Here is an 18491-nt window from a genome sequence, read left to right as displayed (position 1 = left end):
CGGTGGCGGTCTACTGCTGAAGTATTCAGAATCGGGTTCCCATGGTATAGTCCAGTGTTCTTAAAGCTCTTCTGTTCGTTGACCGGAGTTGACCGGAGTCCATTTTGATCATATTGACTTTAGCCTTTAGTTAAAGGGTGAACGTTTAACTGTCCTTTTGATGGTACTAAAATACTAACTAAATATATCAAATTCCTGCACCATGCTAATATAAAATCAGGCTATATGATGTTTTGATTTAAGGTCTACAAAGTCATAGTGAATACGATGGCTGGGGCATGTCATGAGGATGCCGGACTCATGCCCCACCAAGAAGGTGTTCGATAGCGATCCCCAGTTCGGCATAAGGCGCAGGGGAGCACAGCGAACTCGATGGCTGGATCAGGTGAAGCGAGATCTGTCGGAGATCGGGTGTCTGCATGGGCGGGAAGCTGCTGCCAGGGACTGAGCATCCTGGAGAATGATTGTTGACCGGGCCATGTCACATCGACGTGCTCTATCGTGAGCAGGCCAACAAGAGGGAGAGAAAGTCATCGTGGGCCACCTTTCTCACGTGGATATTCATGTCTGAAAGGGTCCATAAAATCACTGAAACCTTCAAAGAAATAATATTATTGGACATTTATGAATTAAGCTAAGGATTTTTCTATTCCCGAGAGAATTAATATTTAAGAATTTAATAGATGCAAATGTAAGTCTGAATAATGTGTTACATTACTATTAAATAATTCAATGTAAATATTTTAATGTATTCTAATCGAGTCTAATATGCAAAAAAGAATAATCTTTTCTATTTTATAAGAAAAGCCACTACTAGATAGCTTCTTTTATCCACCAGCTCGATCATTTTATTGAAAATTGACTAAAAGCTCTTTTCTCAGCAAGTGTTTGAGTCAATATTTCCAAATTTTCATAGCTATCTAATACACCACTGCTATATTTTATTATTTACAAATATATTTTTACATTTTGTAAATCATTGTAACAAAACTCTATTTACACTCTTTTACCACATTCCTTCCTTGTTCAGCTTTGCTTTCATGCGCTCTATCTGTGCTTTGTTTCCATATTTTTCCGCCTCCTCGCGAACTTCAGCATGAGTGATCGCATTCTGTCTTGAGTATTCATCGAGCTGATCTCGTTGAAAAGTGAACGATTTGCTGTAGCAAAACAAAAAAACAGATTAGATTACCATACTACATCCAACATGAAATATAACGAATTACTTGATTGCAACAGCCTGCAGCACGATGCCGACCAGCATGAAAATTCCGCAGCATAGCACAATCGTCCAATTGCTGACCTTTTTCACCCCCTTTATTCCGTAGTAGGGTTGTTCCTCATTGCTATAATGCATCGTATTCGCAGCCCATGGTCTATAAGTAGAATTTGTTAAGAGATTTACGTAGCTCGGGGTAGAGAACAATGACGACGCAAGTTTCAATACCTATGGAACACCTGATTGCCGGGATTCTTGCTAAGCGATAGTTCGTAATCATAAGCTGCTCTGCTTTCCGGTTTGCTGAGAACTTTGTACGCTTCCAGAAGCTCCACAAACGATTTTTTGTCATATTTTGCCTGGTTGCTTACATTCGCATCAGGATGTAGCTGTAACGCGAAAAGGAAAATTGAAACAGCAACGAGTGAATTTTCTCCAAATAAACAACACTTCCATTCGACTTCATACTTCTTTCGAAAGCTGAATGAAAGCTGTTCGAACGTCCCTCGCTGAGCAGTTCGGTTGTAGCTTTAACACATTGTAGTGCGTTCGATGTGTATACCTGCAATGGTAAATGTGGAGCATGTAAATTGGGCTACACGTTTTCTTTTTTTAAGCTACGCCAACGGTAATTTACCTCACTTGTGCCTGCAAAACTTTGTAAACTGCATTGCTATGGGAAACTTTGAACATCGCTTTCCGCTGTTACGTCGAATTGTGCAAGATTCGGCTCAGAATCTGAGGTAGTTGTTTAGTTTCAAACCTTCGACAGCTCAAAGTCGGCGATAGAACATAGGGTGTAAGTACCAGATTCTACCCGCCAGGCGCCTCTATTTATCTAATATTCGTTCCGGTTGATTGCGTTGATTTTGGATTGGTTCGGTGCGGTATTTATTTTTATTTTACAGCTTTTGCTTTGTTGTTGTTACATCTGTCATTGTCACAACAGGTCCACCTCCTCAAAGGCCAGGGGTGAGCAATTTGGCAGCACATGGAATTAGGCCCGTGTCGTGGAATTGAATTTTATATTTACTTTTGTATAATCTTGCAAGTAAATACTATTTTTTTAATTTGGATTTATCTATTGTTCAAACTGCATCCATATTTAAAACTTCCTTTGTCCTGCTGGCTCACCCAGAAATCAATTTGAAACGAAAATTAACGTGTTTTAAAACTGTTATACACTATTTTCCCCCAACCATGCATACTGTTCGAAACAATCCTATGAAATGAACGAAAACCCCTGCATTATCGATTTTTTTTTTGTTGAACTGTCATCATCCTTCGGCATTCGGCGAGCGCTGTCAAAATTTTCACGATGAAAACAAATAGGGAGCATTTCGGTTTTACTCAGCAAAAATAATATTTCATCTGCCTGTGATCCATTTTTAGGAAATAAAACCAAATTTCTTGGCACACTTCGCAACCCGGTAAAAAGAAATCATGCGTTCGTCGAATAAGCATTCTTTAGTTTAACTCTACAAACGTGGAGTGGAAGTTAGCGGGCTCAGTTTTGTTTAACCCAGTGTTGGTGTTCTATTTATTATTTTTACCAGCGCACCAGAATTGCGAAATTATAGACGTAGTGTATTAAATCTTACCGGTCTGTTATCCGTATAGAAAAGCTAGATATGAATAATTATATCAAATTCATGGAGGTCCTAGGGAATGTTAAGGTAACCCTTCATCATCATGTATTGCGAATGTATCACGATGATTAACGATTGAGATTAACAAACTTTTTTTAAATTTTGCAGCATTTAAAACGGACCGGATGGGTCTTGAGAAAGGTTAAAGACTGCGAAACCGTATCGGGTCACATGTACCGAATGGCGATGATGTCATTTTTTCTAGAAGATAGTCACGGTTTGGACAGGATCCGTGTAATGGAAATGTGTAAGCAAACGTTATGCTTGCAATTAAACATTCCGATCGTGTCATTGTAATTTACTTTTCTTTCTCTGTTCGTTAAGCCCTCGTGCACGATCTGGCGGAAGGAATCGTGGGCGATATAACACCGTACTGCGGTGTTTCGCGCGAGGAAAAATTGCTCAAAGAATTTTCCGCCATGACAGAGATAGCCAGTTTACTTGGCCCTAACAAGGATAAGATGTTGGCGCTGTTCAACGTGAGTAATGCCGAATATGTACATTGAGAACTTGTTCCAACTACTCGCATAACGATAACTATTGACTATTGACAGGAATATGAGGAAGGCAAGACACCAGAGGCAAAGTTCGTGAAAGATCTCGACCGGCTCGACATGGTGATGCAGGCATACGAATACGAGAAACGGGACAGTTGTCCACAAAAACTGCAGGAGTTTTTTGATTCGACGGAAAATAAATTTTCCCATCCCTTGGTTGTTGACATCGTGAATGCGATTAAGGAACAGCGCGCCAAAGCTGCTTCAACGGTTGTAGACAATCCAAATCGTTAAGTGAAGGAGCCGAAGATAGTAGTCATGAAATAAATGAAAGTGACTGAAGAAACGTGTAATGTCGAACGTTCACCTGGAAATATCGCTTTTGTGTGTAAAAAATTTAAAAAATAATTGGGAAAACAATATCACTCCAAATTTAGGCTCGTTTTTATAAAAATCAAACATATTTTGCGAATTTCAGTGGTAAAAAGCACTACAAATTAATTTGTTTTAAAATGTAACTTCCAAATTAAAGCATTTCTATTTTGAAGCAAATTTCTTCCACGAAATGTCAAACTCCTTGACCAACAGTCTATTCATGTTCACACAGTTCGCAAGTAGGAGAAACGTTCAGCGGCGAAGCGTCGGGCTTTAGATTGCTGATTTACATTCCGAAACAAATAGATAACTGTAACCTGTGAAAAAGATTGAAAACTGCAGTGAAAGAGCAAGGGCATCGTTTCGATCTCTATCGTGCTGTCGTGCTTAGTGTGTGTCTGCAGAAAGGTACGTTAACAGCTAGTAAAACGCACTAAATTCCAGCCGATCGGTTCGACTGAGAATGTACTGCGCCCCGTACCGTTCCGCATCGGAGCTTTGTGTGAGATAAGATGTGTCGCCAGCACAAAAAAATGCATGAAACCATTAGTGCGAAAGGATGAAATGGAATAAGTGTCCGTTTACTGATTAGATTATGCCCGATAAGCAGACCTTTGCATACATTCTCGTGGTTGCAGCTTCGTCGAGCGCACATGCTTACGGGCGGGTGAAAGCGGGTGTCGCGAAGGGGAAGCCGGTGTGGATTTTTTTTTGTTCGTGGTGTGCAGCGTCTGTCACGTTTTCCGACAAATGTCAGTTGTCGGATGGCAAATGACAGTGCGGAAGCGCCCATGACAGCTTGGTGTTGGTGTTGGAAATCATCGTCCGTGCAAAGTGAAAAAGAAAAGGTTTTTGGTTTTGTTCTTTCTCAGCTGAACGGCTGAAAGTGTAAAAATCGTGCAAATCGTTTTACTAGCCTGACGCATAGCTGCAGCGTAAAGTATTTGATCGTAGGTGTTTTTACGCCGGAGCAACGCTTCACCGACCCGTCCGTCGCGGCCTAATTAGCGACCGAATCATCCATCGGTTCGCGATACGATCGTATTTATTTTTTGCCTCTTCCTGCACCCGTAACCTATCTTGTGCGTTGCTCTTCGGGCTCAGTTTGTCGTGGTCCATAGCCTTTTTCGGTGTAGTGTGAAGCTCCATCCATCGATAGATAAGAGGAGTGTGGTGATTCGGTTTGAGGTAGTGTCGCGGTACAGGCGACTACGAAGAGGATAAGAAAACGGAGCACTCCGGATCCGGCCGTCGGAAGTTGTCGTGGATGTTCTTGCGTATCCTTTTTCGTGTAAATACTGCACTCCAGTGTGCGTCGCCTGCCAGATGTACTGCTGCTGGGATAAAAAGCTTTTCTCGCAGAATGCACCTCCCTATCATCGTTTCGAAAGACGGCAACACAACAGATTCTAGTCTAGTGTCCGCTACTGATTGTTTCTGTTGTGTCCGTTCATGTCCATTATGCGCGTGTTGTCGTATTCGCCTTTCGTGCACTTTCCATATCATTGCCCTGTATTGTTGCCGCTCACCTTCACTGCATGCGCATTGCACTGCAACTCTTCGGCATACTAGATGGTCACGGTGACCTTAAAGAACGGTATAGGGCTGCTGAAAAAATCATACTTTTAGTGTTTTGGGCTATTGCTCGTGGGACGCTTTGCTTAATTGGCTGGTGTGTCATCTGACGTTGTGTGTAAAAAGCGAGTATTTTTGCACGGTGCAAAAATACTGTCGTCATCGGGAAAAGTGCCGAGAAAAGCTGCTCCCCATAACCTAGAAAGTGTAGCATTGTTAAGCTGTTGTTTTGGACGGCGGCCCGAATGGGTCAAAAGTCGTATGACTATAATATTCCGATCGTTCCGACTGTTGCTTGCTCTTTGTATTCGTGTTTAGCTTGTTTGTTGCTAGTTCTCATTCTCAAACGACTTACTAATCTTATCAAACACAAACACAATCAAGCCATTTCATCGGAACTCTTGCTGCAATGTTTTACACATGTTTGTGCTAGCGAGATCACTACCTCAGCTTTGATTTACCATAGCAAAAAAACAGTAGAACACCGGCAATAATAACCTATGATCATAATTCTCTTACTTCGTACATTATCAATCAATTATGTATATGTAGCAACGCTCTAGTAAAGTGCGGCATTAGCGGATGTGCTGATATTCTTCGACTTTTTCAGCTTTTAACTATAAGTAATGTATAATTAATTCTTCTAGTGCTGTAACGATAAAGACATGAGTGCATTGAACAAATCCACTGGCCTAACGGAGAATGGAGGGTTACATAATGACCGCGTGGCAATACTGGACGCCGGATCACAGTACGGGAAGGTTCGTTACAGCTCATTAGAAACCACAAATCTTCGATCCTATCTTCTAAAACTAAATTTCCGTATTTCCCTTTTGTATTACACAGGTAATCGACCGAAAGGTGCGCGAACTCAATGTAAAATCAGATATTTTACCTCTGGAAACATCTGCCTTAAAACTCAAAGAACTCGGCTACCGAGCAGTTGTTATATCCGGTGGACCCAACTCTGTCTACGCCGAGGATGCGCCAAAGTATGATCCCGATATTTTTAAGTTAGGCTTACCGATACTAGGTAAGTAAGCAATGAGACATCTATTAAGCAAATACTAACTGTTTTGTTGCAGCGTGGTATGGCACTAAAACAACGTAATTCGATAAACCTGTTTACTCCCTTTTTTCCTCCCACAGGTATTTGCTATGGAATGCAAATTATCAACAAAGAGTTTGATGGAACCGTACAGAAAAAGGACATCCGCGAAGACGGCGAACATGCGATAGAGGTTGAAGAAAGCTGTCCATTGTTCAAGTGAGTGGTACTATTTGTTGCGATCTCAAACTGAGTACAGTACAGGAGGAATAAGAAAAGGATCATCTCCTCAGTGTACGATGATCTTTGATACAATTCTCCGAGAGCATAATGTAAACCAGGAACAACTTTCCGGCTTGTAAGATTATTGCAGAAAGCTACACCTGGTTGAACATTTTACCTATGAGGCTAAGGGATGTTCTGTATCTCGTGGCCAGCATTAGGAGAAAGTAGTTTATTTTATAAAATTATCTAAAATATTGATGATAAACCTTGTGTCAACATTTTTTTTTTTGTTTCCAGACGCATGCAGCGTTCACAGAAGGTTTTGCTCACTCACGGCGATAGTATCGATCGAGTAGGAAGCAAGCTGAAGGTGGGAGCTTATTCATCAAACCGCATCGTTGCCGCGGTTTACAACGAACAACTGCGTATTTACGGTGTGCAGTTTCATCCGGAGGTAGCTATCTTCGTCTGCGTAAAACGAATAATGGAAACACGTTCCACTCGTTCGTCATGTATATTAAACGCAACGCTTCTTTTCACACAGGTCGACCTAACCGTGAACGGCAAACAGATGCTCTCTAATTTCCTGATGGACATTGCGGGTATGCAGCCGAACTTTACGATGCGTAATCGCGAAGAAGAATGCATTGCGTACATTAGGGAGCATGTGGGTAACAGTAAGGTGTTGGTAAGTATTGCTCGTGTGTCTTGGAAACACCTTTCAATCACATTCCATTGATATGACGGTTCTCTCGCCTCTTCAGCTGCTGGTAAGTGGTGGTGTGGATTCTACTGTTTGTGCAGCATTGCTAAGACATGCCTTAAAACCGGATCAAGTCATTGCCGTTCACATCGATAATGGTAATTGATTTAAATGAACTCGCGCTGCCATCCTCAAATTCTAACGGCATTGTTTTTGTTTGTTTGCTTTTTCAAGGTTTTATGCGCCTGAATGAGAGTGCGAATGTGGAAAAATCGTTGCGTGAGCTGGGGGTCGATTTGTTCGTAAAGAATGCGATCTACAAGTTCATGAAGGGTACGACCACAATCAAACTTCCCGGTTCCTTATATAATCAGGACACACAGATGCTGTGCCAGACGATCAGTCCGGAGGACAAGCGCAAGATTATTGGCGATGTTTTCGTGAAGGTGTCCAACGACGTGCTGCGCGAGATGAATCTGAACGCGGACGAAGTGTACTTGGCCCAGGGTACCCTTCGGCCCGACCTTATCGAATCCGCCTCCACGTTGGTTAGCGCGAAAGCCGACACGATCAAGACGCATCACAATGATACAGAACTGATACGGAAGCTGCGGGAGGCAGGGCGTGTGATTGAGCCGTTACGAGACTTTCACAAGGATGAAGTGCGACAATTAGGCTACTCGCTGGGACTGCCGGCTCATTTGGTCGAGCGGCATCCCTTCCCCGGTCCCGGGCTAGCCATCCGAGTGCTCTGCGCTGAGGAAGCATTCATGAAAGACTATTCAGAGACGCAAGTAAGTAACTGCTAGCAAATGCGAAATGTCTGAGCAATGAAGTTAATAAGAACTGTTTGTTTGATGTAGGTCATCGTTAAAGTGATAGTGGACTATAAAAATAAGCTTGAGAAAAATCACGCCCTGTTGAACCGTGTTTCCGGAACAACCACCAAGGAAGATCAACAGCAGCTCTGCCGTATATCTAGTAACATCAAATTGAATGCTACTCTACTGCCAATAAGAAGCGTAGGGGTTCAAGGTATATTGGGATAGAATGGACCGTTGAAGATCAGACAAATGATTTAATCTTAATCATCATTTCAGGCGATAAACGCTCTTACAGCTACGCGGTGGGTCTCTCGAGCAAAGATGTTCCAAATTGGCAAGACATGCTCTTCCTAGCCAAGCTAATACCGCGTATTCTGCACAATGTGAATAGAGTATGCTATATCTTTGGGGATGTGGTCCAGTATCCGGTGCAGGACATAACCCACACACTCCTTACAGAAAGCGTCGTTTGTCAGCTACGTCAAGCCGATAGCATCGTTAATAAGGTAGTTGAAGATATACGTTTTAATCGAGCATAAATCTAAAAATGATCTTTGATATGCTATTTTCAGATTTTGATGGAACACGAATGTATGCGTAAAATTTCTCAAATGCCTGTCATCCTGATACCAATCCACTTTGATCGAGATCCGGCGCAAAAAACCCCATCCTGCATGCGATCGGTAGTGTTGCGACCTTTCGTTACAAACGATTTCATGACCGGTGTGCCAGCGATTCCCGGAACCGATAGGTTACCGACAAATGTGAGTATAACTCGTTCAGTTTGATGTAACGAGATAGTTCGAAAGGTAATCTTAAGCGAAAATGTATTTATTGATTACTGCGTTTTCGAACTGTTGCTACAGGTACTACAAAAAATGGTAGATGAATTGTCCAACATGCCGGGAATCTCTCGAGTACTGCTAGACCTGACGTCGAAACCACCAGGGACAACCGAGTGGGAATGATTCCCCTTATATCAGACATCCTTTCCCCTGTACGTGCACCAACTTCGCCACCAATCTGATAACGAACGATTAACAGATTAAACGAAGAAATATCACCAGCATCATTGTAGACAGCGCCGTCTGCGCTGTCGTTTGCATTATTTGCCGCTGTTATTGTTGCTATTCCCGCACGCGCTAAGCGCATTCCTTTGGATTATTTAGGCAAACATCAAGACAACTACCACTCACACACACACACACACACACACACACACACACACACACACACACACACACACACACACACACACACACACACACACACACACACACACCACAAAATGGTCTTGAAAACGTTTCCCGAACTTAAGTTTTTCGTATTTTTCATTACCGACCACTGTTATGCCTCTTATATCTGTTAATCTAATAATTGCAAGGCGTAATCTTTTGCCATACAACATAACTCACCATGATGTTTTGCAAACCAATAATAAAACACAATAACGTCCGGTACGAAATTTGAATAAACGTCAGTGCATCCACTCAAGAACTGATAAAACATTAGCAATTTAATTTGCTAAGCGTAATGACAACTGCTTCATCACTATCTGAGTTTTTGTTTAAACCTCTGTCGTGCTACTTTGCTTTAATGCCCCCCCCCCCCCCCCCCCCCTGAAAAGAGGACAAGAAAACCAGTTAAAATGAACACTCTGTAACAATAGTTGTAATAAAACTTTACCAACATTTTCCACTCTCCGCTCTGAGCCCAAAATTCTCATTCAAACATGCGTTGAGGAGCATTTTGCACAGCACAGCAACGTGGCAAAGAATCAATCAACTTAAAATCGACAACCAAACGTAAAAATTCAGCGAGATTCAGCAATGCGCTACTAAACCAATGCTAAACAATGCGTTTAATTTAATCACACCATTTGATAACGGAAACGCTCAGTAGTTGCGGCAGCGACGGGCAGCGTCGTTTAAAGTAAAAGGGACGAGCACATGTAGTGTAGCAAGCAGCAAATTGAGAGTGTCCAGTGAAAGAAACGTGCAGCAGTTTGAGCTTTCATCAGTGATGAGACCGTTCGGTGGGTGGTAGTAATGTGGGATGATGGCTGCGCATTGATGCTGCTCCGGCAGTTGAAAGATTCAATTGTTTTGCGCGCGCGCGCGCTGCTGAACATGGAAAACAGTTTCAGAGAGGAAACTAAAATAAATAAAAGTATGTAGTAGATATTTTTATTTATGTGTAATGGAAGATGAAATTATGAAAAATAAAAACGAGCAAACAAAACAACCAGCGCTACTACTAGTGTGTGTTTGATTGTGGTAGTTTTGCTTTGCTGCGAAAGGAACAATCGCAACAATTGAATCACTTAAAACACGGACAAATGGTTTTTTTTTTCAATATTTTGTTTATTTTTTCATTATTTTCGTTTTCTTTGATCCACTTCTGCTTCTCCTCCTCAAAGTATTCCTTTAATTCGTCATATCTGTTCTGTCTTCTTTATGATCCTCTGTTGCGTTATTCTTCTTCTAATTCGACCAGTGTTTTTTTGCGTTTGTTTATTTGCTTTTCGTTTATTCTAATATTAACTCACTCCCTTCCGCTGGCATTTCATTCTTTTGTTTTTTTTTCTTTATTATTATTTTTAAGTTTCGCTTACTGCTGCCGCCTCCCTTCTCCCACCCTTATCTGTGTAGTATCTTAGAGAGCAGCAAAGAGTACTTTGGTTACGAAAGTTTGGACTCGGCATTTCAAAAACGTAAATCCAGGCGGCTGGTGTTGAACCCCCAAAACTCCAAAAACAAAAAGGCCATAATAATAATAATAATACACATCATCTGTGGTACTTCTCTAGTTGTTTGCTCTACACACTCCACGTCGTTTACGCCTTCGCGTTCCCGCGCGTTCCCGCGCATTCTGCCGTTATACGTAAACACGCGCAATAGCAGAGACCTGGGTACAAACTATCGTCCGTGCGTGGCACTACTGGATCACTATTATTTTTTCCGCTTGGTTTTGTGTATGTGTGTGTGTGTGTTATACTTTTTGTGTGACACTATTGACTGTTGCGCTTTTTTTTGGTTTTGTTTTGTTTGTTTTCTTTACTTTTTGTTAGTTAGATTCACTCCTTCCGCCCAAAATAATGCGTCTCCTTAATGTTAGAGAGTGTTTGGGTAATAGCGTTTCATTCTATCGTTATTGTAATGTTTACTACTTTTTCATTGCTGTTCAAGTGTTTCTTGCTTTATTTGCTTATTTACGTTGCGCTTTCATGTCGCTTGCCATCGCGTTCTCCTCAAACGCACACACACACGCACGCTCACACGAAGGCAGCAACAAACACCCTCCCTGCCTACTAAGTGGCTCCCAGTGTGCCCTCTGTCCGATACTGACAATCGACCGTGCGCGCTCACACTTGTCGTAGACTTTCTTCCTCCGCTTTAAATACGTACTTTAGACCGAATACCGAGGGAAAAAAACAGTTTTTGCTGTGTGATTTTTGTAACATTTTTTCAAGCATTCGTTTTTGGTTTGTTTTGTTTTGAAATGTGTAGGAAAAACAACGTATTTTGCTGGAATTTTGCACAGTTCTGCTGCGTTCGGTATCTATTCTGTTACTACTAAGAGCGTAGGTATTCACTGTGCAAATGCGCATATTATTAACACGCCCAATCACACACACACGCATACGCACGCACACGCACGCACGCACATACATACACACGCAGTGCTTACTAAGTTTTATGTACAAAAAATGTTGAATTTTGTTTTGTTTGTGTTTCCGACCACACCACAGCTTACTAAGTCTGCTCTTTATTTGCTTTGCTTTGTTTCTTCTGCTCTCTTTTGCAGTAGTAGTATTGTTACCTAAAATGTGATCATGGCTAGTAAGAGTGTAGCTTTAGGACCTTAAGTAAACAATCCACGGAGCCACGATCGTGCCACAGCGAAGAAAGGGTTAACGTATGCATGTATGTATGTGCATGTGTGTTTGTGCTTGTGTGAGTGTATGTGTGCGTCATTATTCGTCCTTATGCCCCTTCTGTAACTGGAATCGATCCATCTTTCCCCTCTTCTAGTTAGTTAGCTAGTTTTATTAGTTTTAAGATAGATTTTGTTCCTCATTATCTATTTACATATTGTCGATTTTGTGTGCATGAGTGTAACTATGTTTAATTTTCTTTCAAATTCGGCTTCAAATCTTTAACTACTATTCCCTCAATCATCCCCCCCCCTCTAACCACCCCACCCCGCTTACCCCACCAAAACTGGAGCCACAGTGCCGGTTATGTTTTGTTTTGTTTTTGTTTCTAGCTTTTTAATTTGTTTGTTACCTTGTTTTTTTTTTGTTGGTTTGCTCTTTTTCTCTCTAATTTTCAATAACTTGCGAGCGCTGTTTGGTATTATTAATACGGAGTATACTTACTGAAATTAATGCTGTGTTTTTTTGTTGTTGAATTTTTTTCACATTTTTTTCTGCTTGTTTTTGCATTGCTGTTTCTTTTGCTCGTGTTAAAAAATAACCCGAAAAAACAACATATGTATCTTGGACTTAATGGCCCAATGTATTCAGGCCCTGTGTTGATACTGTTTGTATTTGATCAGTTGCCGATCGTTCATGAATGGTCTGTTTAGAGAGTTAGCGGCAATTAAAAAAAAAACACTTACCACGTGGAGGTGTATTATAAATGATCACAATGAAACACAAAAACGATCGCTTTCCATTAGTTGGCATATACGCACTTCGAGGCGCTGCGTACTTTGCGGGACAACGTGTTTTGTCGTTCTATTTTTTGCTAAAAAGTTAATCAAATTAATGATATTTAAATACGATTTTTGGGGCAACGAACAAAAAAAAAAACAAAACAAAAAAACACTATTTCTTATGATCAACTTTTAAACTCTAAACGTGTGTTTTGATTTGCAAACGGAACAGTAGTATCGTTATGCAAATGCACTTATATTTGCATCGTGAAACTCATTCATTCGCGTTCACAGCTGGTTTGTTTGTGTGAACCGCCTATATATACCTTCTTAAAGTTTGTAATAATATTTTGTTTACAAATTGGCAGTGCGCATTTGTGTGTATGGTTTCTTTTTTTTGAATTTTTCTTCGGCCTGTTTCTTTTCATTTCTTTATAATAGAGATTCTATAGACTCGCTGCTTTTAGCAATTAGGGGAGGGGTTGTTTGGTTAGGAGAAATAATTCATCAACTACAATCAAATATATCAATAAATAAGTGTTTGCAAACCACCCTTTCCTTCGATTTGCACCATATAATCGTTTATACAATACAAGCGTTTTATTTAACAGTTTTGCCCCTTTTTCTTTACTCTTTACACTGCCGGCCTGTTTCGCTTACTCCCTGTCGTCAGCTACACCCACCCACCCACCTTTCTCTCTCTCTCTCATCAGCAGTAATTGCGCGTTAGGTGCTGCAATGCAATATTAGTGAAATCTAGTATTAATTGCCGTTCTGTCGAGCTAAAGTTTTTTTCTCTTCTTCTTCTTCATCCTTCTCTAAAGACTTTAAGGCTAACATCGTTTCAGCTCGATTAGATTAGACAGTTTCCGCAGATACGAATAAATCTCTCTTGATGAAACAGGACGGGACACAGGTGCACAAGTGGCTGCACTGCACATCTGCAGCACAAATGCAACGAGAGCCGATGAGGGTTACAACAGAGTGGACGATGAGACGATAGTGAACATGCGCGTGGTGCGGGGTACGTGGACACAAAGATCAAGAGAACAAATGGCTACGCTACAGCATAGATCGGCTTCGAAATGGAGAGTATATGCGCGCCACTGCGCGCTACCGGCCTATGAGAGATGGGACCAAACGCAACACGTTGGGAATGATTCGGTTGAATATTGTTTTACTATTGCGATTGATTGACTCATTCAACAGGCTTAACACAAAGATGCTGTGATGAAAAATCGAATCAAGTAAAGTAAGACTTCTGAATGAGAGGAAGCCATATATTTTTTCAACGTGTTCACCTCAAAACAAGAACAATCCACGTGCTAATAGCATAACATTCAATCATTACACCCGGACCGCCACTAGCTCTTCGCCATACTATGTACTTGACTACTAAGCACATGTTTCCACCCTATTCACCTCTCCCTCTCCCGTGCTACCTTCTGCTGCTACTCTATAGCAAATGAAAAATGAAAAATCCGAAGAAAACACGTTTGTTTTACTACCTTTGGACGCGTTTGGACATTCGAGTTGGCTCGACGAGCGGTGTGCTTTGGTGTGGTGTAGAAAATGATGATAGCAGCGATACACTACACACTACACTGTGCTGTTGTCGCTTCAACTATCATGCGCTAACCGGAACACACATGCGCAAATAGTGCGCAAAACATGCGTGCCGGGTGTTGCTGCAGTTCTTTCAAAATTGGCTAATCGGTTTGTGTCTGTGTGCGTATTGGTCTCCGTGGCCGGTGTGTGTGTGTGTGTCCAGCTGTTTTGTGTTTGGTGGCGCTATAGTCCTTGTAACCATGCGTTATGAGCATACGGTAAAAAGTGATTGCGCGTATGTGCAAGAGTGCAAGTGCGCACGTGGATGAGTGAGTGTACGGGTGTTGCGCTACCGGTGGTGTGTGTGTGTGTGTGTGTGTGTGTGTGTGTGTGTGTGTGTGTGTGTGTGTGTGTGTGTGTGTGTGTGTGTGTGTGTGTGTGTGTGTGTGTGTGTGTGTGTGTGTGTGTGTGTGTGTGTGTGTGTGAACAGCGTACGGCCGGATATTAAGAGCTATTGTGCTTAATCGGTAGAGAGGGCGGAAATTTTGCATTTGCATTGCGCGCGCAATATTAACTAGTATACAAAATAATGGATTTTGCTTGATTATATCTTTTCGTTTTGGTTGCGTTTTTTACATGTTTTTTTGTTTCTTGTTTTTTTTTTGTTACCTCAATATTTGCTTGCCGAAAATCTGCTTTTCCTGTATTGTATCGCATTACTCCCCCCTCACCTCCCTCCATCTTGCTGCCCAATCCCGTTTGTCGGGTTTAACGGGTGTTTAAATACTACAGCGCAAAAGCCTTCTTTTTTCAAATTATGCAAGGATGTAGAACCTCTTTTTGGAATATTCGATGCCCGCATGCTCAACTTTTTGCGCACCATTGCGGAAACACAGCTCAATGCGGTATAAAGACCATATCCTGTGTGTCCGCCTACCGGCACAGTGCTCGGGGGGGTTTTGCTGGGGTTCAGTAGGGAGGGCAACTCCGTTCCGTTGTTATGCGTGAGGTGCAACAATAAGGGGAATTGGGAATTCTACAAAATATCTTCATCTTGTTCATCGAATATTACGTTCCTCTTGCTGACGACGGATTTATTTCTTTTGGTATTTTATGTGTTGTTTGTTTGGTTGTTTGTTGGTTTGGGTTTGTTTTGTTTTCTACCGCTCGATCGCGCTTCCTTCCGTAATACATTTCTCCGGTTTGCCGTCCAAGAGACAGTAGTGAGAGGCGAACTTCACTTTGCATCTATATAACACATTCGTTCTCCTATGGTTCCATTGAGATGCAACGAGCTTTGCGGTTTGATTCACAATACGTTCTTTCTATATGTATACAATATATGTATATAAAATAGGCTTCTTTCGTTGGCTCTTCTGTTGCAGCCTATTACGTTTATCTACCGAGGATATCCATAAACATGCGTTTTTGGGGGGTGATAAAAATGGAATAATTTCAAAACCTAACAAACTATTACGAATATAGATAATATTCAAATAAATTGACTTTTTTTCCACCATTACAAACAATATAACAGAACTGAATGTCTATGTACGTGTGTGTGTGTGTGTTAATTAACGATTTCCTATCATATACACCATGGTTTATGTTCAGCAAAATGTTGAATGCCGTTGTCAGCGACCTTTTTGCTTTACAAACAGCAGCGAGAACCTAGCTGATGGCACATCGGCGCGGCCCGAACCCGAACAACGAGGGGGAAGAAACTCTCGTTTTGTCCGCTCAGCTGCCGTTCAACATTGCACTGAATTAAAACCAACCAACTAGCCAGCCACGGGCTCTTTATTGCACCATTCATCATCCTCTTGCTGTTGCTGTTTATTTTGTCCAACGGAAAACGGCAAAAATCAGGCCCCGAAAGTTTATTACTATTCGCCATTTCCAACCATGCGTACCATTAGTGCATAGTTGCTTTACTTTAAATCCCCCGCTTGGGGGATGGTTTTTTTTCTTTCTTCTTCAATCCTATGATAATATTATAACTTTACAAAGTTACCACCCTTGTAACTTACATGCTAAATAATTGCTCTGTTCTAGAAAATTCAACTAAATTGCCTTGCAAAAAGATTGTTCCTTTCTTTCGTGCCTCTGGTTTACTGCTAAGTTTCGCTTATCTACGTCTCTTTTTATGATTATTATTATTATTTTTCGATCCACTATTGGAGTAGATGGAATTTAATGTTTTCTGCTTTACCTCTTCGAACCCCCGTTTGTCGAGAAAGAGTGGAGTCCTGAACACGTTATAGTCGCTGCCGTCTTCACTAATGCACACGCTCAAACAACCATTTACCAGCAGCATTGCAGGATTTTCCTACGGCTGTGTGAAGTAAAATGAAAGTAAAGTAAACAGCACGTGTCGTATTTGCTCAAAACGATCGATTTCATTGTATTGATTTTTTAGTATGCGTTAACAAACTTTAAACCTTTCAACAAGGAATTCACAGACACAGAAAGAAGAAATAAACCGAATTTAGTTCAACATCGTTACACGGTTACGTGCTACGTACATTTTATAGACGAGGGCCCGACAAATGTTTGTTGTTAGCGTGTACATAGGTACGGCAGCAGAGCAGAGCAACCATTTTTAGCTTCTTTAACTCTCCCTATGGTAGCTCCTAAATGTTCGAGATAAATTTGTATTTTCACTAGTTAATGTATACGCACATGCCATTATCTAATCGTTTAACGTTAGTTACTTGTTACTTTATTATATTTTTTTCGTGTTTAAAGCTCATACCAAGATTATTTTTTTAATTTTGTTTACCTCATTTGCATCCAATTCAATATGCCTTTCTCTTTATGTGATGTTTTATTAAGTTCAATTTTGTTTTCGTGTTTAATACGCGTGTCAGTGGAGTCAATGAATGTAAGTAAATTTTGAATGATTTTTTTTTATTTTTTCATTTTCGTAATTTAAGATGTTTCGACACCGGTTGACGCAGTCCACAAAGTAAACACGGTCCCGTAAACATTCAACTTTTGCGGTTGTATCCCGTATCACGTTAGGAAGTTCATGCGGAATAGTAACGCAATGCGTTTAGCAATAGGGATTGTTTAGGTTCGTCACGGTAAGACCCCACATTCGGTGTGGCATCAATGGCTCTAGAATTCATCTTTTCTAAAATTTATTGCTGCGTTGGTTTATTTCTTCCTCCCTCCCCACCACCCATTCCCCCACCCCCCCTCCTTTCTGTGTTACCATCTCTATCCACCACTAAGTGTGTGCTTTCCGTTTAGTGCAGTAACAGAATGTGCGATATTGAAATAACGAAACAATGAAACATCATCCACGGTCTGGTATGTCGGCCTGATAACAGTGCGAAACAATTACGTTTCTGCGTGATTAATGATTGCTTATTCTGTGTTAGCGTAATCGATTGCGCAGTAAAATGAAACCACCACGGGATGGCTAGGTACTCATACGTACACTTAACTGGACATACAATCATGAAACGAAACTGTGAAGAGAAGTTAAAGTAACATCATTTTAAAAAGTTCTTCACAATCCTCTAAAAAACGGACACTTTGGTAGCTGTTCTGAAGATGGATCGGTCGGGAGCAATCGTTCATCATGAATTTGATAAAAAAGAACAATCATAAGCTGATCTTAAATGATCCTATAGTTAAAATTATATGCAAAAACATAAACGTGAAATGATCCCAAATATGTCTAAATAACTCATACAATTTTGTCACAAATTATAGTGATCTTGCATGCCACAAATATCAGCTAAAACGAGCGAACAATCGGGTTTCGCACAACGGTCGATCGTTCTTGATCGTTCGGTTATCAATACACCCACCTATCTCTAACAACGAACCCTATTATAATAGGATTTGAAACAATTTATCATTTGAGCGATTGCGGTAACAAAACTCAAATTAATCCAAATTAGATCGCCAATCTGTGTGTTTCATCGAAAAGGAGACAGTAAAATGACATTCATCAAGTTCATAAAATTCGTTGGATGCAAAAACCACAAGAAGCTACCAATATATCAGCCATATGGAAACTGATCGTGTGTTGGATGATAAAATGAAAATAACGCCACTATTATCTCTGGTAAATCGAATCTGCTCGGCAACAGTATGATAAACTGGATTTGAACAAGATTTGCGTACGAAGTTTTCTTCTGCTTTTACTTAAATCA

The 18491-nt window shown here is 41.0% G+C and overlaps 3 protein-coding genes across 4 annotated transcripts; 2 read left to right on the top strand and 1 right to left on the bottom strand.

The window, feature by feature from the left end:
- Positions 1 to 906: 906 nt before the first annotated feature.
- On the bottom strand, positions 907 to 2165 carry LOC120955122 (dnaJ-like protein 60). The gene is made up of 5 exons (XM_040375653.2): positions 1857 to 2165; positions 1688 to 1781; positions 1448 to 1608; positions 1227 to 1376; positions 907 to 1160 (listed from the first exon to the last, which is right to left on the bottom strand). The coding sequence occupies exons 1-5, from the start codon at positions 1910 to 1912 to the stop codon at positions 1007 to 1009; spliced, it is 615 nt and encodes a 204-aa protein (XP_040231587.1). The 5' UTR covers positions 1913 to 2165; the 3' UTR covers positions 907 to 1006.
- Positions 2166 to 2507: 342 nt separating this feature from the next.
- Positions 2508 to 3739, top strand: LOC120955123 (5'-deoxynucleotidase HDDC2). Its single transcript, XM_040375654.2, has 5 exons — positions 2508 to 2649; positions 2776 to 2895; positions 2977 to 3115; positions 3193 to 3347; positions 3423 to 3739. Exons 2-5 carry the CDS (start codon positions 2851 to 2853, stop codon positions 3657 to 3659), a joined length of 576 nt encoding a protein of 191 aa, XP_040231588.2. The 5' UTR covers positions 2508 to 2649; positions 2776 to 2850; the 3' UTR covers positions 3660 to 3739.
- A 759-nt stretch (positions 3740 to 4498) lies between these two features.
- On the top strand, positions 4499 to 9731 carry LOC120955121 (GMP synthase [glutamine-hydrolyzing]). Of its 2 annotated transcripts, none has more exons than XM_040375651.2 (12): positions 4499 to 4588; positions 5963 to 6076; positions 6162 to 6348; positions 6465 to 6582; positions 6886 to 7042; positions 7133 to 7276; positions 7353 to 7449; positions 7526 to 8085; positions 8155 to 8326; positions 8392 to 8621; positions 8688 to 8879; positions 8982 to 9731. In XM_040375651.2, exons 1-12 carry the CDS (start codon positions 4505 to 4507, stop codon positions 9081 to 9083), a joined length of 2157 nt encoding a protein of 718 aa, XP_040231585.1. In that variant the 5' UTR covers positions 4499 to 4504; the 3' UTR covers positions 9084 to 9731. The 2 variants fall into 2 exon arrangements, with proteins under 2 accessions (XP_040231585.1, XP_040231586.1); XM_040375652.2 differs by lacking the exon at positions 4499 to 4588 and adding an exon at positions 4955 to 5031.
- The last annotated feature ends 8760 nt before the right edge of the window (positions 9732 to 18491 follow it).

The sequence above is a fragment of the Anopheles coluzzii genome, chromosome 3 (assembly GCF_943734685.1).
Source record: "Anopheles coluzzii chromosome 3, AcolN3, whole genome shotgun sequence".
Lineage (NCBI taxonomy): Eukaryota > Metazoa > Arthropoda > Insecta > Diptera > Culicidae > Anopheles > Anopheles coluzzii.
Note: the sequence above shows the minus strand (reverse complement) of the source record. Positions and strands in the feature narration are given on the sequence as shown.